At 32.6% G+C, this 26,363-nt stretch overlaps 2 protein-coding genes across 7 annotated transcripts in view; one reads left to right on the top strand and one right to left on the bottom strand.

Moving 5' to 3' along the window:
- Positions 1-26,363, top strand: part of LOC130612733 (uncharacterized) — a 45,843-nt gene that overhangs the window by 8,961 nt on the left and 10,519 nt on the right. For 2 of the 4 annotated variants that reach the window (XR_008975532.1, XR_008975531.1), the window contains exons 6-7: positions 1,115-1,791; positions 2,186-2,227. Coding sequence is in view for 2 of the 4 variants with exons in the window: in XM_057434084.1 (XP_057290067.1) it covers positions 1,677-1,791; positions 2,186-2,227; positions 2,483-2,548; positions 3,004-3,099; positions 3,359-3,454; positions 3,527-3,690 (579 nt within the window). In the remaining 2 variants the exon portion in view is untranslated. Of the gene's footprint in view, positions 1-1,114; positions 1,792-2,185; positions 2,228-2,482; positions 2,549-3,003; positions 3,100-3,358; positions 3,455-3,526; positions 3,801-26,363 lie in introns of those variants that run through there. The other 2 variants (XM_057434084.1, XM_057434085.1) reach the window with 2 other exon arrangements.
- LOC130612732 (uncharacterized) lies at positions 7,893-26,066 on the bottom strand. Of its 3 annotated transcripts, none has more exons than XM_057434081.1 (19): positions 25,205-26,066; positions 19,739-19,789; positions 17,272-17,425; positions 17,123-17,182; positions 16,947-17,052; positions 16,604-16,793; positions 16,002-16,049; positions 15,319-15,399; positions 14,863-14,955; positions 14,392-14,511; positions 13,498-13,665; positions 11,572-13,168; positions 10,778-10,873; positions 10,271-10,378; positions 9,732-9,842; positions 9,544-9,639; positions 9,313-9,426; positions 8,814-8,906; positions 7,893-8,474 (listed from the first exon to the last, which is right to left on the bottom strand). In XM_057434081.1, the coding sequence occupies exons 1-19, from the start codon at positions 25,259-25,261 to the stop codon at positions 8,302-8,304; spliced, it is 3,516 nt and encodes a 1,171-aa protein (XP_057290064.1). In that variant the 5' UTR covers positions 25,262-26,066; the 3' UTR covers positions 7,893-8,301. The 3 variants fall into 3 exon arrangements, with proteins under 3 accessions (XP_057290064.1, XP_057290065.1, XP_057290066.1); XM_057434082.1 differs by lacking the exon at positions 25,205-26,066 and adding an exon at positions 21,138-22,848; XM_057434083.1 differs by lacking the exon at positions 25,205-26,066 and adding an exon at positions 22,242-22,848.

The following is a 26,363-nucleotide window of genomic DNA, read 5'->3' as shown; positions in this document are numbered from 1 at the left end:
AGTACAAATAATGAATTGAGAAGAAATAAGAAACTTTGACCGTGTTGCTAAAATTGCATTTTTTTTTATTTTTTAATATGAAGTTTATTTCCTGGAGATTTCTTTTAAAAAAACTATATGTGAAGTGCGACGAACAAATATAAAAACTTTGATCGCTTGGGATATCACCTGCACAACATTTATTTAGCCATTTTTGAGTTCTTTCTTTTCAACAGACAGGATTTTGTAAAAACTGACTTCTTTACACGTCTCTGATCTATTGGTACATCTAAACGCGGACAAAACTATAAACATTTTTAAAGATTTAAACGTAAATTACATACAAAAAGCCAATTAAGTGTAACCTATAGGTCTTAACATGAACATTTTCTGAGTTCGCTTCAACTTTCTGCATGATGTGATGTCATTATTTATGATCGGGTCCAGTCCTAAATGAAATTGCGCCTGTCTGTTTTTTTATGAGAAAAAAATCGAATATGCGAAGGCTAGTGCAGCAATTTTAAATAAGGAAAAGAAGTGAAGTAAATTTTGTGTGATTTCTTATGTTTTTATGAGTACGTATGGAGTCCCCCCTTAATGCAAGAAATGTTTACAATGAAACATGATAGGTGTACAATAGCACTATCATCCCCTGTACTTGTCGAAGACAGACAGAACTTTAGTGTTAGATAATAATTAAAAAATACATTTTATCAATTTTTACTGACTTTTTGTGTATATCATGTAGTAGTTGATTTAACTACCCTCTGGAAAAGACGATTAGTTTCCTTATTTTTTTCTACCAAAGGCATGTCTAGTATATGCAATGCAATGTGATGTGTGGGCACTTGTTTACTGACTTGTACAATAAATATTCTTTAATGAAATGTTTTATTATTTTCTGGTTGTGTGGATAGAACAAGGCTATCAGATTTATTTTATATATTACTGGTCAAAAAAGTGGCCTAAAGATAGGAATACTGAATCTATTGAAATCGGCTGGCCAGATATTAATAGGTCATTTCTTGGTGGAATGCAATGACGAAGGTTCAAAAAAAGTAATTGAATTTTTAAAAGTGCTCAAACTATTTGAAAATGACATTTTCGGCGATGCTTACTATGACATCACATATAGGAGGAACAGGAATCTACGCAAGCCCATAAATTTACCCAAAGATATGGAGTCTATGTTGATTACATATCAAACAGGAAAAGGAGCTGACCATCTTGTGCCTGTAATTTTTCCTTCAGAAACCATCCCAGCAATGAAGTACTTAACAGACGATAAGATACGACAAGATGCTGGTGTGCATAAGGATAGCCCGTATATATTTGCGAGTACACAGAATAGTCGTAGTCATGCAAGTGGTTGGCACTGTATCAACGAGATTCTGAAGCGGTTATCTTTAAAAGGAGCTATAAATGCTACAAAGAACAGGCATCGTGTTGCGTCGCTTCTTGCAAAGTTGCAGTTATCAGAAAAGGAAAAGGACTTGATATTTAAACATTTTGGTCATTCAAAACATATGAATGAAGAGGTATACCAAGCTCCCCCTGGGTCTCAACAGCTTAAAACAACTGCACCACGTCTGCAAGAGATAACATCTGGATTGATGAAAAACCATCCAAAATTGAATTTTCCTGATGAGTCACGTGGTGTTCCTTCGACCATGAAACCGTAATTAAGTCCTTTAACCATGAAACCTCAATCATTGGATGCTGAACCTAGTTTGCTAAAAGTTGGGAAGGTTGCTGTTACTGAGAAAAGTGTTTTGGCTGCTAGAAAGTATCCAAAAAGGAAAAGAGGCAAAGGTATTTCTCAAATGTATCTCCTTCATTGATATCACACCATGCTTAAAACATATTTCATTTAAGTTAAACCAAACATCATAACATATAGTGAAAATTTAAGTCATTTACGAATAAGTAAAGAGAAAACAACTGCAGCAACGTAGTGCAGTAAAGTAAAGTTTGGAAATAATTTATCCTTTAATGTGCTATGTTATAAAATGTATGTGATACAGTGATGCTTGCCATATTTTTTCGCTGTGTTGTGTGTTATAAGCATGAAAATCGTTCATGCAATTTTTAATTTTCAGCATTGTAATTCTAATTTCATTTTGTGAAACAACACAAGATTATTTTGCACAATAATTTAAAAATTGTTGAGGTGTGAAAAAATCGCAAATGCTATTCATTTTTTTAGTGAGATACGGTGATCCTGAATTCAGGGATGAAACCTTGACTGGTATGTTCTAATATTTCAAAATAGCCTTAAGAAACAAAAACTATACTGATCTTGCAGGTGCCCCCTTCCCTAACAAAATTTGAGATACATTTTCAGTTCAAGGTGAAGATAAAGAAATCAACTAATGCAGTCTTCCCGAAAGCTCGATTTGAACCGTGATATTCTTTTTGACCACTCTACCTAATACATGATTACTTCAGTTTTATATACAATTTGGAGTATGTTGATATATAGTGTTTTTATCTACCTTTTCAGAGTTTCAGAAGTATGAGGAAAACTTGAGTGATGACAACGATGAAACATACAAGCCTGATAAAAAAGGTCAGATTTTTATTCAGACGATTTTTATTCAGACGATTTTTACGGTGAAAAATGTTTGGAAAGATGACCGTCCCACCTAAGTCCATTACCATAGTTTTAGCATTTTGATAGGTTCCATCGGATATCACACTTGTTAAGCCAAATCTCCACTGGACGATAAGTTTTTGTGACGAAAAGTAGAAACCAATTCAACTTTTCGTCATGACGAAAAGCGCGACCAATTAAATTCTAGTATTTATGACGATCGTCGTAAAAATCGTCCAGTGGAAATATACGGCAATGCGGACTAACATATTTTGGTTTAAAGATAAATACTATTTCAGATGTTTGTTTCAATTAAGATCTTCCCAGCTTACTCTAACCGCCGTTTATTTGCCGATAAGGAAGAATCGAGGTTGACGGGCATGCATGTGGAATCTATAAAAGTATAAAGTGTTGAATTATATTCTGTATAGATAAACCAACTTCAGAATCAGATGAGGACACATCAAATCAACTGACTATTAAGGCACAAACAACATCAAATCAACCGCCTATTAAGTCACAGAAAGGTAAGTCCTTTCTGAAATTATATTTTTTACTGCATTAAAAATTAAATTTCTATCTTTTTTCATTCAAAAAATTGACATTTCAGATCGTATAAATGTCGAGTTACACAATGCGAAAGGCGGCCGTATTCTATTGTTCCTTTTCCCATCTGATTAAACTTTAAGCGTAGTTTAAACTATTCGAGTTGCAGGGAAAGGCATTAAAATAGAAATCCGGCGTTTTTTGTTTTCTCCGGCCGTGTAAAATAAGGGTAAAATTTAGTTTCAGGTCGGACTTACGTTCTGTGGGCCGAAGAAAGTAAAGCGGCTTTCGAAACAGAATTTGCAAAGTATTTAAAGCAAGATCGAGGCTATCCAGGTAACAAAATTAATCAGTTTTACCATAAACTTTGAAATATCTTTATGCTAACGATATCCATCCGTTTTATAGCCCGGGAGGTGATGGAAAGGTTTGCGGAACGATTTGAACTATCGCATAGCAATGTCAGAACAAGGATTGTGAATACCCGTCGAGTGAGGAGTCTAAAACAGAAGAAATTGATGAAAGAGCTAGGAATTAAAGCAGCAGATTTAATGACAGATTTATATTCTTAGATGGACGACTGTACAAACGTACAACTTTAGTACTTCATCAATAAGATTTTTGTAAACGTAAAATTTTCTTTGTGTTCCCTGTGTGTGCAAGAGATCAGCTAGCAAGCAAATCATACTTTTTTTGCGATTGTATTGAAATGGTGTTTTGGTTATGGACTAACCTACAGGGGTAAAAATATATAATTTGTCGTTTATTATCCTGATCACGTTTTTTAGATATTAGATATTTTTTACATAAGAACTTAAGTTTGGGAAAACTTATTCATATGTTGATTTTTGTTCTATGGATAATTTTTATACGCTCCATGAAAATGAGGTTGGCAGTAAAAACTTGCGAGACTTTCCAGATGTGAGGATACTTTAAATTAGTTATTAGTTTGAATATTGATAAAATCTGCAAAATAAAGAATGGCATTCTTTGAATAATCAAGTCTAAAGTTGTTTTTATGTCTTTGTATATATCAAGCCTTGAATCGGTCTTTTTTAGTTCTGTTTTCTAAGTTTATCTCCGTTCTACTTTCTTTTTGACGTTTATTTATGAGTTTATTTCCCGAGCTCTTCTATCGGAATATGGCAGTCGTAACAAATTCCTGCGATTGGTTGTAGCAGCGTCTAAAGCGTATTCTTTTTGTCGGTTTAGTTATTACACATCCTTATATTTAGTGTTTTAGATTATGATGTGAGGGTGAATAATAATTGAGAACACGATAAAAGCCACTTTTTATTAACCCCAAAATTTTAGATTTATACGACAGACGAGACAAGGCAAAAGGGGGATCAATTCATTAGCTCTCCTAATTTAACGGACGGACTAAGAAGTCAACCTGGTCTGCTTTTGGCCTTAAATTGAATCCTTTTTTTTTTCATTTTAAGTACAATTATTGTTTGGTGAAGTGTTTCCTCGTAAGAAAAAAAAGGTGTTTATTCCCTATTGCGGTACAATTTTTTCGCAACCTAATAGTTAACATGTGGGTAATTCAAGGGAACCGTGTGGAGTACCAAAATCGCCCTTTTGCTTTTATAAGACTGGATTTGAGATTAAGAAATGGGTCTGTTGTTAAGAACAGTAGAGGAATAAGAATAATGACCACCCTAGTTCAAAATTCGGTATCCTTTTAATACTAAAAAATTACGTCACAAAAATTTTGAGGTCGCGAAGCAAAAACAACAGTGCGCACTAGAAGCGATCTATTGTTCTTAGTGAGCGCTTTCCTTGCTTCGGACGCTGTTTTAACAAGTGAAGTTCGATCTCTTTTATCAGTCGAAAGAATTTTTGCTATCACGACGCAACCTCCATATTTCGGACAACTCTCTATAGCGGACAGTCTCATGACTCATAAATTCTCATAAAAAGAACCTTAATATAACGGAAACCTCTCCATATCGGACGCTATTTAAAGGTGCTAATTTAAATTACCCCCTCTCTGATTCTCTGACAAGTTCGGCCTAATTATCGGCGTTTATAATTTGATACTTTCCGATTTCCGACAGGGATGCGGCCGATTATTAAGACGTTCGGCCGAATATCTAAAAAGTTGGTCGCACATCTTCTTACAAGACAAAATGCACAGTCAGAGGGTACTTAAAATCAATTCTGCTTATGAATTGAGGAAAGTGCCTGCTTTATATTCATTCCACTAGGAATTACTCGTCGATGAAGTTTCCTGGGGTCTATTAAGTGCGAGGGTGCCGTAAGACAAAGGCCTATCAACTCGCTGTACCTGTGTTATTCCTGTTGAGCTCGAGTTGAGTGTCTTATTTTTTGTCTGAATCACAGTTCCTTTTCACTATTTGTTCTTTCGTGCAATGTTTTTACTCCCTTTACTCCACATTTATTTAATGCGAGATTGATGCTGAAAAGATGTCTTCTCTCTACTTCTCGTGTTTGTTGTGTCTTGTTGTAGCTGACTACATCATCAACACGTCCTGTAGTCAAAGATCTTATTCTCTTTGTATCAACTTTTTTCTAACATTCTCAATAACCTTATATTTTGGTTTTCATGTATTTTTTTTCTATAGACGTCATACAATTATTCTGTATCGACAAGAAGTAAACAACACAATTTATTTTCTTCCTGGATACAGTTACAGCTCTGTAATAAAAAAGCAAGAAGGAAATAACTTTTCATTGCAATCATTTTTTTTACCGCTCTGATCAAAATAATTTCTAAACGAGAAAGCTTGTTTTAGTGAATATCAACTCAAAATGGTTGGTAAAATTTTATTACCAATAACGACATTCCTTCAAATTCAGAGCATGCATCAGCAGCATTTATTTCAGGACTTTTCACTACCGTTAAACGGTAGTAAAAACTCAATCTTGAAATTGAGTTTTAAACTCAATCTATAAAATGAAAAATATTGGAGGTAAAAAAATCCTTATTTGATTCAAATTTCAAAGTTAAAAGTCTGCTAAAACAGAAAATAAAACATTCAGATACGAAAAAAGTTGAATGATGGATATAAGCAAAATAAAAACATCAACACAGAACAGTTACAGAAAAATATTGCTACTGTTAATACTATCTTTATTTATATTTATTTAAAATGGTGGCTGCGAATTCCGTTTGTGGCTGCCGTGATCTACAATACAAATTTCTGGAAAGGCTGTTATAGCCAATCTAGGAATACAAAATCTGAAAACTTCCTCCGAGAGACGCTAAATTCAATCTTACAGTAAAAACGTTAGTACCTTTAAATCCTGGAATAATCCCTGATAAGATCAAATCAAGCCTAAAAGGTGAGTTTTTGAAAGAATAGATCTAGGTAATAGCACGGCATACGGCCTAAGGTTTTTTAGTTTATAATTTAACTATTAAATGAGTGTGTAATGATGTACAAAATATTATATATAATCTTACCTTACGGCGACACTATGTGTCACCTTATGGTTGATTTAGTAATATATTTTCTTAAGGCGACACTATATATACGATGAAATACTCTAAGGCGACAGTCTTTTATGTATATCTGAGGAACGTTATTATTTAAAGTCCGTAGTAATCTAAATGTGTGCTTTGTGAAGTAAAGAACATGTACAGTTTTGATGTTTCGAATAAACAGTCACAGTTTAGCTAATAATCGCTATGTCGCCCTTAGGAAGACTTTTATGCACTGTCGCCTTATAGTTGATATTCAGTATATTCAGTATACATATATATATATATATATATATATATATATATATATATATATATATATATATATATATATATATATATATATATATATATATATATATATATATATATATATATATATATATATATATATATAACGCTAAATCAGCTTTAAGTGGAACTTGTTCAATAATCGACTTAAAGTGGATGTCCACTTAACGTCGAATTTTCAGGTTTCTCCTTGCTAATAATAGTCCGCACCTGCATGTGGATATACCACAGGAGACCCTCTTACTGATCAGCCTTGAGGGACATCTTTATATTGGATTTGAAAAATTCAAATCCACTTAAAGTTTTTAAATGGTTTTGGGTCCACTTTAAGAAAAGTTTGATGTTAAATCGTTTTAAAATGGATCTAGTCTGGGTCCACTATAAGTATTTTTACGATTTTTTTTATTTTTATCACTCATGCAGTATGTTGTATCTATATTATAATCTATATTATAATGCCCGTATACGTCTGTCTCTGTCTGTCACGCAAAATGGTAGCTTAGCTGCGACGGGCAAACCCGTGGATTTTCCACGGGCTAACGACTAGTTTCTAATTAATAAAAAACAAGTATTTTGTTCGTTCTACACGTCATTATTATTTTAATCAAGGTATTACATTATCTTGGAGTAAATTGTAGGTCTCAGGGCATAAACAGTACTTGCAATTTTTGGCCCAAATCGCGAAAGTTAGGCCAAGCGGAAAATTTTGAAAAGGCTTAATCGCGAAAGTTTAATTCCGCGAAATATGTTAACTGCGAATTTTTTTCTCTTTAATTTCTTTTGACATAGTTTAGTGAAAGACAAAAACCAAAATAGGACAAATGTTGTTAACGCCACGATCACTTGCGAAAGTTGATGCTCGCATAAAAGTAATTAAAATGACAAATCGCGAAAGTTATTTCCCGCGACAAATTTAAAAAGGGGTCATTTTTTTCCTTCCTTCAGTTTTTTTCCTAGGTTTCGCGACTTTTTCGGATCGCGAAAGTTTCTTCCTTTATGATAAGGACGATAATCTCAACGAAAACCTAAGAATACCTTTGTGAAGAAAATTATATTCTTCAATTTGCACAATACAAAATATATCTGTCATACTTTCGTTCCTTGTGCACTATTTATAAGACGAATTTATAAAGAGCGAAAAATATACCGTGTTGGTATCCAACAAAAAATGTACTTAAACATTACAAAACGAAAAATGTAATCAGTCAATAAGACACCAGAAATTGTCCAAACATAAGGCGGCGTTTACATGAGACACGTACGAAATTCTAGATCAAGGTGGAATTAGTGTCTGTTTGCATGCTCAACCGTAGTAAGAAAAATTGGAATAACACTACGCATGCGTATTGGTTAAAAATTCGAATAAGCAACCACAAGCCAGGGTATTTTTTTCTCACCACGGTTTCATGTAAACGTTGCCTAAGAAAATCAACTGTCGATTTTATATCGCCTTCTTTCGCGGGGAATGCCTTGTTTTGAAAGAGGACATCTTCATATCCTTCATCCTTTTTTTAACCTCGCGATCCAACTTGACTCTTTCATTGTTGATTTTCGTCCTCAAGGTGTAAACGGAAATCCCCAACCTTGTCGCGGTTGCTTTCATATCAGAGGCAGCTAAATAAAATAAATAAATTAAGAGTAAGAGTATCGTCAATATCAGGGATCAGGGATCCTTTATTCACGTTTATCAATTGCGGTATCGGTTGTTTGAAAAAAGACCGCTATGGGATTAACAGTGAAAACAGGTCAAAGTGACAATTTTGATTAAGAAAAGCTCAAAAATATTGCTTTCGCGAGAACTCAATTTTACGAATGACAAAAATGGAGATAGCTAGAATTAAATTTCGCGAATAGTTGCCTAGGAAAACGAAGCATATGGCGAATTTGCCGAAAATTCTAATATAAATTCTTATTATGAAATGGAATAAAAAGAAGAAAATAAAATTTACTAACAGGGCCATCCTTTGTTCTTATCTCGAATGTAAGTCCCCATTTCATCCAGAAGAAATTTTATATCTTCATTTGTCCATTGATGGTATTTTTTACCTGTTATAAGAATATAAATATAATTAACATTTGTTCAAGAACCATTTCTATCTGCATGTTAAACAATTCCCAGCGGCCTGACTGACTTTAAGTGTATTGAAAGTTCATCGCTGGCAACTACATTTTGCCAGTGACGGACTACATAAGAACGTTCCACCAAGCCAGAAAAATCAAAAATAAATTTGCAACATAATTATTTCCGTCCGCGCGATTAGTAGGAGGGAGATACTTATTTACAACTGCCTGAAGGACGATCGTTTTAAGAGAAAAGATATCTTCGATTTTGGTAACACTACACATCTCTCAGAAACAAAAGAAAACATTCGTGTGAGGGAGGACTGCCTTAACGTATTTTCAATTACTTTACAGCAAACACACACTTAGCAAATGATGATCCGCTTCTAACCTGAAATCTCCGCATTTCCGCATGATTCGTCATCACATCCACCTGAAGAACTCTCATCTGAAGAACTCTCATCGTTTGTATAGTAGGCCGTTAGTTTGATGTTTTTGGAAGTACCTTGAATAAATTAATTGGAATAATCCGAATTTATTAGTTATTGTATCATTGCCACGGGCGTGGCGAGATACAGATTATAATGAAAAACTTTTGTGAACAAACATAGCAAGATAGCACCTTTCATCACATCTTCTCCGCTCGAATAGTCACAAAGACCCGCATAACTTTGTTTTTTTTTCCTCTTACGTAGTCTGAATTTAGTATTGCCTCGCCCTGAGCAAATAAATCGTCATGTTATTAAGTAAAGCGTACTTGGCTGATTCTTTTAATTCACATTTTTCTACTCGAAGAATTATGTTTCTCACCTGGAATAGCGGCGGTACCTTTACACGATTCATTGTCATTTTTGTGTGCATAATTACCATCAGTAACCGTCGTTTCAACGGATGAGGTTATTTTGACGTTCTTGGAATTATCTTTAATAGAAGAATGGTTAAAACTCTACACTTTTTTATAAGAACAATTTTATAAGAAAATTGTTGAAAAATAAGAACAAAATAAGAACAATGGCAAGGCTCAAATTTTTCTAGTTTTCTCTTTTCTCTGAAAAACACAACAAACATGGAGAAACAAGTTATAAATTTTCACAGAACCAATTGTTGCGATTTTACGAAAATTAGATTTTAGGTTAAAAACTGAACTTCTAAAGAATGAAAGTGGTCAAAAGAACAGAATAAGAACAATTTTAGGGTGAACGAGTAAAAAAATAAGAACACTTCAGGCTGAAGCCAAATTTCCTGGTTCTTATAAAAAAAGTGTATAAAAAAGGGTCAATGGGTAATATCGGAACAAGTTCCAGTAAAACACACAATATAACCAAAGAACGCGTTTGACAGCACCACACCTGTGAAGATGACATCTTTAGCTACTTCACTTCCAGATCGACTCTCACAACTTTGTGCTTTTCTTCCTCTACGTAGGCGAGGGATATTCATGCTGACAATTGTAGGTCCTAGGCAAACAAATCAAGACACTGTTCCCATTAACATGAAGTTTCAAACAAACGTTTTTCATTCCATTTACTGTAAACCATCACAATCATAACGATTTACTAATGATAATTAAGATAATAAAAAAAAGGTTAATACGCGTGAACTGATGCGAATTTCCTGAGATCTTTTTTTGAAAGAAATAAAATGTAATGTTTGATGCGCTAAACAGACGCTTTCCCAAAAAGGAATAGCTTTGTTCACGTCGAATTTTCATTAAATCAACTCGCCAATAGTCTAGCTATGAACGCAAAGCCTGTGTTCTGATTGGTTCACAATTGTCCACAGCGGACAATGATGGTTTAAACAGTTTCACATTTTTTCCGCTAAGAGGACAAGTTTTAATGGAAATTTGCTCTCACCTGAGTGGACCATTGCTGCCTTTTCCGTAACCGACAAACTGGCAACTGGTAGATCCGTCTTTTTATCTTTTGTTTTCTCTCTAACATCAAGGGACCCTGTTAATATTAGGAAGAGGATTCTTTAAGGGTGTGTGTGTTTTAGTTTGCTACAAATATATGAATGAAACAGTATAACAGAAAAACGTTAACAAAACGCATACTACTTTGTTACCTAAAAAATTTGTGGCGTGAAAATTTCGCGAAAAATAGATCTTCAGAACAATCGCGAAACTTAAATGCATAAAAAATTAATTTTTTTTACAAAAATATGGCCTGTTGCCTGAAGTTTGCTTCGCAATCACGAGGTCCGAGCCTTGTCGTTAATTTTCCTTCAATAGCAGCACATTTACGAAACTTGGACCTTGGAAGCGGAAAAACGTTTCTTTTTCTTACTTACTGCAAAATTAAAATGCTGCGAAATACACATATTTGCTTGAACCACGAAATTTAAATGCCGCGAACTTTGCATGCAATAAAGTACAAATATTTCACTGTTTCTAATATATGCTATATTCAATAGCACAGATCTTTTATACAGTGCAAGCTACAATCAGATAAAAATCACATTTTTATCTCCAGCAGTTTTTCTTAATCGGAACCTTATACAAATTATGCAAAATCTTATTTAAACAAACCTAAAAATCAAAAAAAACTTGTTCTTGCCTCCAGATACATAAATAGTCAGTAGGTATTGGCGTTAGCAGAGCAGGAACAAACGTTAGGGTAACGTAATAAAGGCCAAAAGTATCACATACCTGTGTCAATATTTAGTAAATGCTTCCCCGTTGAACTTAACTGTTGATGTGCAGCGGGTGCTTGGTATACGTTTTCGTTCATATCACGACTATGTCCAAAATGTTTATACACTAATTCCCTTTCTGCATCTGTCAAATCGATAGCGGCCATGAGAGTGCTGAGTCTATGCCTATTAGTTGTACCTGTTATTCTCGATTTGTCTTTGATAGGGAGATATTCGCAAACGTTTGTAAGGCTGTGCCAACCTGAAAAGTGTCTTTCCGAATTTTGGGTACTTGGAAATAAGTAAGGATTGGTTTCAGAAATACCAACATTTCGTCTAATCTCTTTGTCAGCTAGCGTTCTCATGGCGAAGAAAATGTCCTTTGGGATGAGCACTGGCACAAGATGATTCACTCCCTTGCCAGTTTGATAGGTTATTTTTAAATCTCCATCATTATCAACGACATCAAATCTTTGCCTATCAAGCCACGTCCCCTCCTCTGCTTCTTGCCATTCACGCAATAAAAGACGGGCAGGTTCACCTCCACGTCTCCCGTTAAATAACGTGAGTCGCGTGCAAGTACAATCTCGAAGTTTTATAAATGTGTGGCTATCCCAGATTATAAAGGGATCCTCTTCAAACCGCTTAACCGTGCTGACAATATGCTCTCTGATGATCTTTATGTCTTGTTCGATTGGGAGTTGTGCTGGTTTTTTGCTTTTTACATTACGCCGAAGATTCAAGTCGTACGTCGCGTCTGCAAAAACTTCATCTTTCCGCAAAGCAAGCAAAACCAAGAAATCAGAAAACTGTTTGGCAACGTCATCTTTATCCTGTGCTAAGAAGTGTCCCACACATTTCTTAGCACTACCAGATATAAGATAGTACAACGCCGCTTTCAATCCTGCCTTTTGCTGTTCAGCATTAGAATCCGTGTACAGCTCTATTGCGTCTTTTAACGCATCGAAATTTGTTCTGATGAACATATCTGATGCATTGCCATGAAAAGCATTTACATTTTTTGATTGGAAATGCGTGTACAGATGAGACAACCGTCGCATATCAGTTCGGACCGTATTCTGAATTTCATGCTTTTTGTCTTGTCGCCTTTTAACTTTTTCATATAATCTTGACCCAATCATTAAAATGATTTCATCGGATTTAGCTGTTATCCCGATTGGATCGTTTCTCATACGACTCAGGATATCTTCTTTGAATTGTGCTTTTAATTTTTCAAATTCCTGTCCAAGTAAAGGCAATGGAACACCAACTTTGGAGGAACAAGAATCGTTACCACAGTCTTTCATATGTCTTGTTATGAAAGATTTAGCATAGAAACCGTTGCAGAGGGAACACATAACAAGATCCTTACATTTTCGTACTTTTTTCTCCCTTTGAAACTTTGGAGACCTAGCGTTTATCTCTTTCATATTTTCCTGATGGATACCCATCTTCTTAAAGTTACGAAAACATTTAACCTTTTCTTTTTTCGGCATTAGCAAAGCATTCTTGACAACATCATCATCTTTATGAGATTTCGTGATATGCCTCGTAAGCCGGCTAAACACTTTGCCACAAATAAAACAGGTTCTATTGGGATGATGATTGGCTTTCTAAAAGGAATTGGAACAGTTTTATGGAAATTATTCGAGAGAGACATTTCAAATAAAGTTAAAGCGTTGGTTCCACGATTATCTTCTTTATTACGAAATTCGGAAAACATTCTGAATAAACAAAAAGATATTTTCACCTTTCTATTTCAAAAGTAAGTTGAAATTACTCTAAATTTTTCAAATGAACTTTTTTCGTGAATCAGCTAGTATATTTCCAACGTTTTCGGGTTTTTATTTTTTAGCATTGATTTAAACTACAAATTAGATTGATCTAGGCTGACTTTGCTAATAACTTTGCGTGGCTAAAAAATACAACGATTTAAAAATACCTTTTTCTGATTTTTTATGGATTTTTGTTTTGATCTATCATTGCGTGGCGTGCTTTGATTTGGTATGCTATCCGGTAATGCAATGGCTTCAAACACCTCAGAGATATCTGAATTGTAAACGCTCTGGTCACTCTCCAGCAGTAAACCCGAATCATCCGTAATTGATTTCTGAAATAAAGTTCAGAGAGAGACAAATATAGTGTTTTTTTTCGCGGAATTCAACTTTCGTTTTTAAAAAAGTTACATATTTCGCGAATGGGCACATCAAAATCATTGTGCGAACATCAAAAGCAAAATAAGAATGACTCTAACTTACTTTAAGGGTAGAAACTTTCGCGGGAATAAACTTTCGCGGTTGTCCAGGTTTGCGTGTTTTAAGGAAGAAACTTTCGCGAAAATCTGGAGTCATTTTTTACTGTGCCTGTACCGACTTTTTTCAGTGTCATTTATTTATTTAAAAAAATAATCTCTCGAGAAAGAGTCATTCTGAAATACTCGTCTCTAGAGTCAAAATGACACTGTGTCGAAATAGGCATCGTGCTTTCGAGTCAATTTGACTCTACTAAACTTGTCGATATTTGCTAAACTTGTCGATATTTCTTAATTATATTGAACCTTCATTTTAATTTCTTATTTAGGATGTAATATATTGTGTTTTACTTTAATAAACGAAAGAGCTTTGCTGTGTTTATCTGAACAAAAACACTTTTTTATTATATTTTTTTTCTGTTATGGGCGAGTTTTCTTTCTAAAATCAACGTCTAAAAAAATTGGATCAGAGAAATTTAAGGCTAGATTTTAAAATTTTATTAAGATTATGAGGATTTTACGTTCATTTATTTATAAAAAAATTTCCTTATCTGAAAAAACGCGTAATTTCCAATTTTCTCATACCTCGTGAATTGATTCAATATCACTGTCTGAAAAGTTCAAATCCCTTACAGATATTTGATTATCACTAGCCTCAATTTCGAAATTGATTTCATTATCTTCCCCAAAGTGTTTCACCATTCCCTAGTGCACAAAAGTTATTATTAGTCTAAAAAAATACAACTACAATTGTAAATTAATTAGGTGATCTAGACAATTCTGATTATCATACAATTTTAATTTTAACAGAATGAGAGAAAAATAAAAGGTAATTAAATCTGTTAGTTTACAGCTTCAATACAGTCGATTTTTTGTTTGTTTCTAGACGAAATGAGTCAAAATATTACCTAATCTAAATTATTTATGAATGAGCAGCCAATTTTCAAGTGTATTCAAAGTATTACACCATTCCTCTCGCATGTGGAAACATATTTAAACTGAAAGAATTGGCTGACTTTTTAGCTGTATAAATATATATATAAATATTTTGTATACCAAGATATTCATTTTGTCATTATTGTTTTGCTCAACCACGACATTCACGAGATTCTGCACAACCTCCAAAACTTGATTTTCTATTTCACATATCTGGAAAAGAACAAAGCAAATTACAAAACAATGCTGACACTCTCAGTTCTTTGGTTAAAATGACATTTAAAAAAGATATGCAACTTATAGCTGTATGGCTAAGCTATATATAAATATATATATATATATATTATATCATAAACACGCCTTAACTCATCATGATATTTCTGTTTATAATGAAGAAACGGTTAAGAATCCTATTAAGCAACACATATTTTATTTTTACTAGCATCACTGCTATTTTATTGCACTGCAAACGTAAAAACTTACCGTAAGTACACATCCTAACAATTAAGAAGACAAGAAGGCATTTTTACACAATTACAACATAATACTTTTTATTTTGTATACCAAGATATTCACCTTGTCAAAATTGTCTTGCTCAACCACGACATTCACGAGATTCTGCAACACCTCTTCAACTTGATTTTCTATTTTACATACCTGGAAAAGAACAAAGCAAATTACAAAACAATGCTGACACTCTCATTTCATTGGTTAAAAAATGATATTTGAAAAAGATGATGATTTGGCTATCATTTAAAATAAATTGTGTTCGAGATATTTCAGATTATATAATTTTATGAGATAAAATTTTGCTTTTTGAACTTTACATTTCTTTTATCAATGTTTTGTCACAAATTGGTCACTATTTATTGAATTGCATAGATATTTCTACTAATAAAATAAACTAGCAGGGGAAACCAGTGTTGTCTGTATTTTGAAGAAAGTGTAACTATTTCTGCAAAAAGGTTCCGCCAGAAGACACAATGTCACGGGACATGGTGCAGACAGCATGTACATTATTGTTTTCCAAGGCATATCAAGATCACTAAAAGATTAAAATGACCCATCAAGATTTTTGAGAATAACGTGATTATTATTTAAACAACGTTTTATTTTTATATTATTCTTAGACCATTTCTGGCGCAAGCAATATAGTGGGAAACAAGGTTTATCAAAGAATACCAACAAAATGAAATTGGACACAAAGTATTTGAACAGAAAAAAAACATTGAATTGGAATATTTATTTTACTGACATACCTGTTTTTGGGACAGCATGCTCATGTTCCAAGGAGTTTTTAATTCTTTCTAAAACATGAACTAGAAGTCTTTATATTTAGGAACTGGCTGATCTTTACACCTCAGTCTTAAGAACAATGTAAATTGTAGATATAGCCACTGCTAATATAAAAAACGAATTTGTCAATGAGAAGCAGAAATAAAAAATTGAAATAGAAATATTCTTCTCAATGAGTCAATCATCACACTTTCCTGTGTTTAAAATTGTGCTTTTTTTAATCTTATGTGCATAAAATAAAGCTTGATATGATAGAGTTTATTGTGTCATGGACCGAAATGCTTACGTTTGGCGTTGTTTCGAGAGATACTTTTCTCGTTATTGGGCCCAATTGACTGACTCGAATACGAATTGTAAAAAACTTAAAGCAAGTTTAAACATTGAATATAACAGAAAAATAGGAACAACCATTACATTTAATAACACCAATCCCCCCTTCCCTGTATTTCACTCTTGTAATGCTTACATTCAAACTGAGGGCTGGTCCTTACTTATTATCTGTACAGTAGGATTAAACTTTTTAGAAGATTGGACTTGAAAAGTTTTTTGTTTTATATGGACATACCTTTCCTCTCCACCATAATTTTGAAACTCCATAGTTATAACGAATTTCTGTCCCTTTTGAAATATTTCTTTTAGCATGTAAACAAAGGTGAGGCGTTCCATCTATTTCTACAACTTTCATTGCACAGTTTGCAGCTACTGATGAATCATTTACAAACTTTCCAAGAAAACTGCTGTGTGTAGCATCAATGCTAGAAATTGAAGATAGTTAAAACTTGAGCATATGCCTTAGCAAGCATCAATGACTGAAAAAAATACCACAATTTGCTGAAATTACTAGGAATGGTTTGAACTTCGAGATATAAGGCTTTTTATAACACTCAGTAGCACAAAATATGCTTTACCATAAAGCTTTACTTCCATTTTTGAAAAAGTAAAGGTAACTCCCACTGTTCTGAATGTCGTATTCTTTTTCCCTTTTGTAGCCTTCCACTTCTGTAATCAACTCACCTATATGAATGGCATAAGGTAATTAACAGATAAATTCTCAAATCTCAAAGCATAATTTTGTCCATCATACCTTTGTATTCCACTACAAAATCACCTTTACAAATGTCTTCCTTGGTGAACACACCATATCCTATAATTTAAATGAGAACTAATAATAAGTAAAAAATAATTAAATGAAAAATCCTGTTGCAAAGTCAAATTTTCAGCAAAATGACGTACCAATAATATCTGACATATACAACTTTAATAAGGATGGTTTGTCCTTGTTTAGGTTACTCCAATAACAAGCATCTTTTAACAGGCTTTCAGGTCTGTTCGATGCAGAACGTGCAGAACGTCTTTGCTCCATAGGCATGTAATTTATAATTTTATTCTAAATAAAAAAATATACAATACATAAAAATTAGTTAGCCACAATTTTTTTTATAAAGACCATGAAAGGTAGTAAATTCTGATTACAAATGGATCTGTTTATAAAGTAAAAATCAAAGATTTGTCAAATATGTTTATAAAAACCTTTCAAAAACCACTTTCTACCACATCACTAAAATGCCTGAATAATTTTTGGTTTAAATGTTGTCTTCGAGTTGATGGTGGTGATCCTAGTCCTTTGTAAAATTATTCAACACCTAATAAGTTGAGTATTTTGTGTTTGTGGCACTTTGTAAAAATTTTTCTTCTCTTTCTGTTTATAAAATCCTACATATGTGACTCAATAAAATTCTTTCCACACCATTTGAAATCAGGAAATATTAACCTACAAGTTTACTTATGACCCAAAATTTTATCTAAACCGTAATGCACATAACATGGAATTGCTCTTTATAGCTCATACATAAAACAGAGCCAATAGACCCTTATTTCCTATCCAAAATTCAACAGAATAAAAAAAATATCTAACTATTTGTGAAAAGCTAATAGTACATTATTCCTTCATAATAAAGCTTCATATAGTTCATAAGAATGAAACAAATCTTGCAAATCTTGCTACAAGTCAATATGCATATCAACAATGAAACAATATTTTTATATATTGGCAAGCACTAACATCTTGAAATTATCAACCCATGGTCTTATATTAGTGTACCATAAATATATCTTTATCTAGTAATTTAGAGTTTTAATGTAATTTTATGCAACAAGAACGATTTTCCAATAGCTAACCAGGTAGTGGTAGTCTTTTATTACAATGATATAAACACTACGAAAATTAGTATGTAATCAGCAAAATCAAAACCTTCAACTGAAAGCCTTTCATGCATAGATTATACATTTTTCTTTTAGAAACACGAGTTTAAGAAACATGAGGCTCAAAATGTCAAAAACTTAAGAAAGATTTAAGAAACAATGCCAGCACGATGGTAGGAAACAGAACAAAACAAGAAAGATTTCATTTTAAAAACTGTTATATTAATAAAATAATAGGAGAATATCTCTCCTTATAAAATAATAGGAAAATAACTCTTTCTTACCTGTTTCTTAACTTAATTACTTAGAAAAAGAAACATTTTAGGCTTAATTGGATGTTTTTTAAGACATATTGAGACTGCCTTGCAAAAACAGTGTGTTAAAAAAACACACAAAAAAACGTGCAATTCCAAAACTTTCTATGGACGATTTTTCTATATTTTCCGGAACAAAATAGCATATGTGTAAGACAGAAAAATAAAATACAAGATTATGAAGGAAATGTATATATAAAAAAAGATATATAAAAGATCTTTGAATGTTAAAAGTATATTTTAATACTACAAAACAACAAGTTAATCCAATGAATAGCCTCATTTTTAATTGTGTTGGGTGGTTCTTGCTAGATTTCTAAAGATAAAAAAAATCCAATTATTTCTTCAAGCTTAAGACAGAGCAAAACTATAGGACACAGTATGCATGAGACGAAAGTGCAGATGAAACAGCGAGAAAAAAATCTGTAGTTTACCGCAGTTAAAATATAAGTAGAATTGTTAGAGACTGGATGAATAGGTGCCCATTGCATTCTACATTCCCTTGTTTCATCACTAATTAGCAAAGACAAAACTTGGAATAAATCGCAAATTAGATAATACATTCTCAGTGGGAAAAGCACCAGTTTCAGAAAATTATAAAAGAAATATGCTATATAAAAAATTATTACATACAAATAAAGTTTAAAATAACCCATTAAGATTTTTGAGAATAACGTGACTATTCTTAAACTAAGATTGCATTTTTGACAAACGAGGTGATATATTTCAATCAACGTTTTATTTTTATCATATTATTCTTAGACCATTTCTGGTGCAAACATTATAGTGGGAAACAAGGTTTATCAAAGAATACCAACAAAATGAAATTGGACACAAAGTATTTGAACAGAAAAAAAACATTGAATTGGAATATTTATTTTACTGACATACCTATTTTTGGGACAGCATTTGGGAAAGCTTGATATGATAGAGTTTATCATGTCATGGACGTTTGGCGACGTTTCGAGAGACACTTCTCTCATCATCGCACCAGATGGACTGACAACTCAAATACAAAATAAACCCTTTGTGAAAAACTTAAAGCAAGTTTAACCATTGAATATAACAGCAAAATAGGAACAACCATTACATTTAATAACACCAATTTCGCCAAGAGATGTAGTGTTTTTTAAACAGCAACATTTATCTAGAGCTGGTATATCTTAGAAAAATGTTGGCAATACCTTTGTGGTAGAAATGACCCCAAGCTCTTCCTGTTCCAATAATTTGATTACCTAAAAATTAAAAAATTAAAAAAGAAAAGAATTACACCCATACCAACATAAACAAGATGCAGACGCTGCATAAACTATCTCGCTGTTAAAAATGCACCACTATGAAAAATCGACAATGGTTGGCACCCAATTCACAATTTCTACTAACAGAAAATACAACTTTTACATTCACAGTGGAAAATCATGCTAAGAAAAAGATTAGTTTATTTATTTTTTTTGTATTACGGAGATTTTTTGAGGAAAATATTAATTAAAATAATTCAAACCAGCAAATGGGGCCCAAGACTAATTTTTTTTAAAAAAAATTTTCTGAGGAAACAATTCCTGTTAACAGGAAATGCAACCTACCATTTACAGTGGAAAGTCATTTTATATAGAAATGTATACGTTGATTTGTGTTTTTGGATTCTGCTTTTATTGGACATCAGAATATTTTTTTGGAGGAAAATACTAGTTAAAACAATTTAAAGCAGCTAAATGGGGCCCACGACTGATTTTTTTTTAAAAATAACTTTCTGGGGAAACAATTTCTGCTAACAGAAAAAAAGCCTATCATGCACTGTGGAAAGTCACACTATTAACAAGTGATCGATCTGTACTTGTGGGACATGTAGAAGTTACTGTAAAAAAGATTGAATTGAAAGCATGTTCTGCTCAACAGGAAAGTTCGTAAATGCCATCCAGATAAGTAAAATTAAATACATTATTTTGCAAACCAATCTCTTAATTTATTGCTGAGTGTTCTTGAATGGTTTTTTTTAATTCTTTTTTCAATTCAAGGTATTTTGCACTTAAACCTTTACGTGATGACAATTGTTGATATTTCACTATTCCAAAATTCAATTATTCAAGATCTTCTCAAAAGAGTATATAAAAATAATAACACGCAAATAAGTATAACTATATCCATATGTAGAACTAATACTTTTAAAAAGCATCCATCCACACTAATATCAAATGCATCGTTTTTTTTTTCCTATTGAGGCTGAAAAAGTGTAACAAATAAACATATCTATGGTTGATTATTTGTAGCAAAATTCAAGAACTTAAAAATCATTCATATTCAAAGCAGGAAAAACATAAAAAAAAAGAAAAAACATTCATATTGAAGCAAATTTTGGCATTTGATAAGTAATATCAAATTCCATTCAAAAAAAAATAAGAAAGTGAAAACAGACGAATCAACATGTGACCCAGAAGCACTGGAGCATGAGGCTAGAGGTATGGTGGTGGGTCTGGTCTACCGAATATTCATAACATTCAAAAATAGCAAACATGATACAAGAAAAATAGATGAATGCGTGGAGTGTATGGACTGGAAGAATACTTTAACGAGCTATCCACTTACAAATGATATACAAAGCCAGTCTGTTCATAGTGAAGAGATTGAACTTATCCAGGATAGAATATATCTCGCGATAGAAAATTTAAATTTGCTGACCCTATCGTTTAATGAGTCTGGATCCTAAGTAATTAATGCAAAAAGTAAGGCAGAAATAATTTATTGCGATGAAAGTCACGTCATAATCATAAATGTGATGAATTAAGACCTAAGTCAGGTTTTCCATTAGTCATGTTTTGATTTTCCACCATGTTGATTGCAGTGTGCTTTACGTGCATAAAAACACAGCCCAGACTAATTTCTAGACAATTAGCTGAAGACATAAAGCCTGTATAGCCCATAGATCACCTTGAGTGAACTTTCGATCCCATGAATGATTTACGCACCCTTAAATAATTCTTGTAACCTTGAATGATTTTCGCAGCCTTAATGATTTTTGCAACCTTTAAGGATGATTTACGCACGCTAGAATAATTTTTGCAACCTTAAATGACTTCCACAACCTTGAATGATTTTCGTAACCTTGAAATTATACGTAAAGGTTCTATGTCTACAATTTTCCTTGAATATGAGTGATTTTTCCTTGAATATACGATTTTTTCTTGAATATGAGTGAATTTTCCTTGATTTTTTCTTGAATAGGAATGTTTTTAACTCTCTTGAATTTTGCTACATGCAGCCACAACTGAAAATCACATTAAAAAAAGAACACTCCTCTATGCATGTTTTAGCCAGTATATTCAAACAGAAGCTAAGAAAATACCAAGATAATCTTAGTCTCATTTGTGAGTTAATTTACAAAAATTGAGGCTCAGGCAAAAGTACTTTTTTATTAAAAAAGTGTTTGAGATAATTTACACAGAGACGCAAGGTGTAACAAAAGAACCAGCACCTATCACTCATAATAAATAAGCAAAGAGAAGACGTTCTAACATATATTCACAAATGTTTTTTTACCTTCAACATTTTAAATATTTTTCGAAAGATGTATAATCTGTTACTTTGAAGCTTATGATTTCTTACACAATATTACAAATAAATTTTGCAAATATCTTAAAGGGAAACAACGCAAAAAAATAAAAACCTCTTAAACAACAGTTATTTACCCACCGATTAAAATAAATAAATCATACAACTCAAATCTTTTTCTAATAAGTCTTTTTTAGCCATTAAAGTACTGTTTTTTCAGTCGTTAGACGGATCTCTTTAAAAATAAAAAAATGAAACCCAGGAAGATATTATGTCACTAGCGGGCAAAACATTTCTTATCGTAGTTCCATCATAGCATTCAAAATGTTTAACTTTCTTGTTGTCTTTCTTGTCTTTCTTCTAAATAACTTCGACATAGTTAGTCGTCGAGCTATTGGTTACTAAAACACATCCAATAAAAAAATATCCAACTCTTTGCAAGCAATGGCTCCACAATGTTCGACAAGAAAAATAACTTCCCAAGTACAACAGTTGATTAATCACAACAACTAGCAGTTATAATTATTTATTTTTATATTATTTTTGTTTTCAAAACAATTTTATTAAACAGACAGTTTAAATTTTGGGTAGACTAGATCATATTTAGTGTATGTACAACAATTTATTTTTTCTCTGAAAATGTTTTTTATGTTTGATTGACACTTTTAATATGGTCCAATCATGTACATTGCTTTTGTTTCCTTATGTACCCAAAATGGAAATGAACAGCCCATTTGTAAATATTTCTTTCGTTTTTGTTATAACTTTTTTTTATAAATATGCCAAAGTTTCAAAAAAAAAATTTAACAAGTTCTGCTCTCCTCCGCCTTTTATAAATGGTATATAATAACAGGTCTTATTCAATGGAAAACAAAAGCAGAGATTTTACGAGCTTCTACAACAAAGATTTCGTTTAAAAGAAAACTATAACTGACAAAGGGATGTGCAATGTTTTTTTAACAAAATTTTATATTCTTGAGCTGGCCTGCTAGCATCCTCTAACATGTCTAATTTAATTCACATATGATATTTTGTATTTGTGCCTAATATATGACTTGAGTTTGTGTAAATATGGCAAGTTTTAATCGTCTATTATATTGGATAAAGATGGTTCGTTTGAAGACACTCTGCAACACTCCGTGCTTCAACAAGTTTGTTTTGCCCGTAAAAATATCACAAATTTAGTCAAACCCAGACTCCTTCATTTTCAGCCACCATGTGGAAACGCTCAAGTACAGCAACTCATGAAGACCAAAAACAGTTGTTTAAAAATAAATATTTGTATTCATTTGTATTATTTTAAATTTAAGGTCAAAAGGAAGGTGATATCAAATTTTCATTTTTTGTGTTGTTTCCCTTTAAGTTAAAATTATGGCTACAGTGTAGTGGCTGTGAACGGCTAGGACAAAAGCTTTATTCACAATAATTTCCAGCATACTTGTGATTTAATGAAAGCTACCAGATGAAATTAAATTGCATTGAAATTGCATTGAAGACTGTTAAGTTTTGTGATATGTGGAATTAGAGACACTTTTTCACATTTACTTATATCGTTGGTCTCGCAAAAGACTGTGTAAATAAATTAGTGCACTTATTTCAGTGAAATTACACCATTTACACGATGTTCGAAACAGAGTTTCGGGAAAGCCTTAGTGAAAGTGTTCTTATAAATAAAAATAATTAAGCAAACTTAAAGAGATTTATAAGTAAAACAGTTCGTTGTTGTATATATATATTATGCCACCCGTAACACCAAGGAAGAACTTCAGGGTTTGAACCCGCCTGTGGGAAAAAAATCTTTGAATGACAAATGACAAATTAGTTTCAAGTGTTTAAAGATAGTTTAGGAATAAAGTTTAAAACTCCGTTGCAATCACTTATTTGGGACATAGTTAGATAGTCAGTTAGCAGGTTGACTGTGCCGTTGCAATCACTTATTTTGGACATAGTTAGACAGTCAGTTAGCAGGTTGAAACCAATACCAACGATCCATAGTATATTTATTGAAAATAAGAAATCTTAGATTATAACGCAAAATAAGGTAATTAGGAAAATATAAAACAACAAACATTTTTTCCTAATTTTCTTTGTTAAAAAATTAAAAAAGATTTTAAATCTTGATGCAAATGTTTTTTCAATAGCCATGTGTTATAGAATTGTGACACCTTTAGCATTATTCTGTATCATGCAGAGCATGTAAACACAAAGAGATTTTATTTTATTTGTTTCAAATTAAAGCATGAGAATGTTTAAAACATATTTTTCTTAATGTTACCGTACATTTTAAGGTGCAAAATGAGCACATTATTATTCTCAAGATATTTACCTTTCCAATGGTGTTTGTTTTTTTGACAAAAATGTATGATTCTGATGTTACCGTGTGATAAACGTTATTTTTATAAACGAGGGAGTAGGAAAAACGCAGACACCTTTTTCATGCCCATGTAGAGTTGATTATTTTTTTTTTACAATATAAAAGTAACATGCTTGTATACCTTCTACCCTCAAGTATCAGAGACTTTGCAAACGTATTTGATAATTATTTAAGCCTTTCCATTTTTTTAATGAATAAGAATAGCGTGGCTAGACAGGAAATTTAATGAGCTTTCAGAACATATACTTTTATAGATTTAAACTGAATAATTTAGGAAATATAAACATTATCCTCAACATGGGTAAAAGGGTTTGGCATATCTTTAAATTGGTAGCTACACATCAAAGTTTGTTAGTTTGTTACAGCCTTTCTAATTCAATTTATTACGTCGGTAAAAAACAGCTGACATGAAATGCCATTTTCCTGCTTCACGTCGGCAAACTTGTGCTACACATTGGTAATATATACATGAACGGCATTTATATTAAGAGAAAATGAGAGCAAAACTTTTGTAAGTTCAAGTTATATCCAACTTTAAGATAAACCATGTCCGCAAAAATTTGCCAACGCGAATCAACACTTTTTGTTAACATGTCAGCATTCGCTTCAGCTATTGCAGAGTGCCGACGAGAATTAGAAAGGCTGTGTTAGGACATAAAAATCAAAATATACCTAGCTTCATTTATATATTAGGTAATCCAGACTAAAACAAAAATTTAGCTATATTTACCTCTGACAACCATAACTGTCTCTCATCTTGACAAACACTCCATGGTTTTGTAACCATATCAAAACAAGAAGACTGATCAAAGTCAGCATAAGGGCACTATTAAATGCAGCTATATCAGGCCATTTTTTTCAATAGGTAGCAGCTAGCTAGGTACAACAAACCATCACATCACTGAGAACTGGGCGGGACATCTGACACCAAGCAAAGCAGATTGTAGGTGTGACAGCACTTTATATGTTGAGATACCACAAGAGTTTTTACTGAAGGCTTTTCTCACTTCACCTTATACACAATTCTGGTGCTGTATGCCAATGTCATTCCTTTTAGATTATTTCCTGTTGATGTTGTGATAATGGTTTGTTAGATCAAAATCAGCAGCTTTTACCATCATTTCTTCCATGTGACTAATAAATTTGACGGTTAAAAATCTTGATGAGCTAGCTAGCTATACAATGTTTATCGAATGCAAATATTGTAATCCAATTGCGCCTTGGCGAATATAGTTCAATTGTTTTTTTAACACATATATAATGCTTGTTAGCATAGCAGATCTCCTATATAGCTAAGTTGTGTACAATATCGCCATAGATCTCAAGTATGACAAAGTTCAAACAAAAAGCCATTTGTTCTTGGACAGACAAATCTCACCACATTTTTGTGTTTGAGTGTGCTTAATTTGGTTGCTAATTTATTATCTTTATTATATATTATTAACATGTTGTTTTAGCGTTTGTGCTAACGGTTGGCGCGAAAGATTTACTCAGCTTACCATTTTTGTTTACATGCGCCGCTTAGGAAGCTGGATTAAAATTGCAGACCTGAACCCAAACCATTAATTTATGGCGGCCTTTAACTTTAAATCATGCCTAGGAGGAAAAAAGCGCGATTTAATCAAGAAATCTTAATCTATCGTATTATTTATAGGAATAAAACAAAGTAACATAGGCTGTTAAACATCTTTTTTTTGTTTCAATTGCAGGTAGTAAGTGGTAAGACATGCATTATTTAGAGACCGATTTCTTAGTTTAACATGAAAAATCCTTCACATTGTTTTTGTGCATAGAGGCAATGATTAAGTATTTATTTTGTTTTTAGTGGCTGATGCTTAATACTTGCTGTCTAACTATATTCTGAGATAAAATACGGCAGTTGGAAGAGT

The sequence above is a fragment of the Hydractinia symbiolongicarpus genome, chromosome 10 (genome assembly GCF_029227915.1).
Source record: "Hydractinia symbiolongicarpus strain clone_291-10 chromosome 10, HSymV2.1, whole genome shotgun sequence".
Lineage (NCBI taxonomy): Eukaryota > Metazoa > Cnidaria > Hydrozoa > Anthoathecata > Hydractiniidae > Hydractinia > Hydractinia symbiolongicarpus.
The sequence above is the reverse complement of the archived record's forward strand: the minus strand, read 5'-3'. Positions and strand labels throughout refer to the sequence as shown.

Excerpts from the sequence above, each read along its gene's own strand:
- LOC130612732 (XM_057434081.1), bottom strand. The coding sequence starts at position 25,261 with ATGGTTACAAAACCATGGAGTGTTTGTCAAGATGAGAGACAGTTATGG. Across the intron at positions 17,183-17,271 it reads GTATATGTCAGATATTATTG|GATATGGTGTGTTCACCAAG; the intron begins GTACGTCATTTT and ends TTTAAATTATAG. Across the intron at positions 16,050-16,603 it reads AATTATGGTGGAGAGGAAAG|AAAGAATTAAAAACTCCTTG; the intron begins GTATGTCCATAT and ends TTCATGTTTTAG.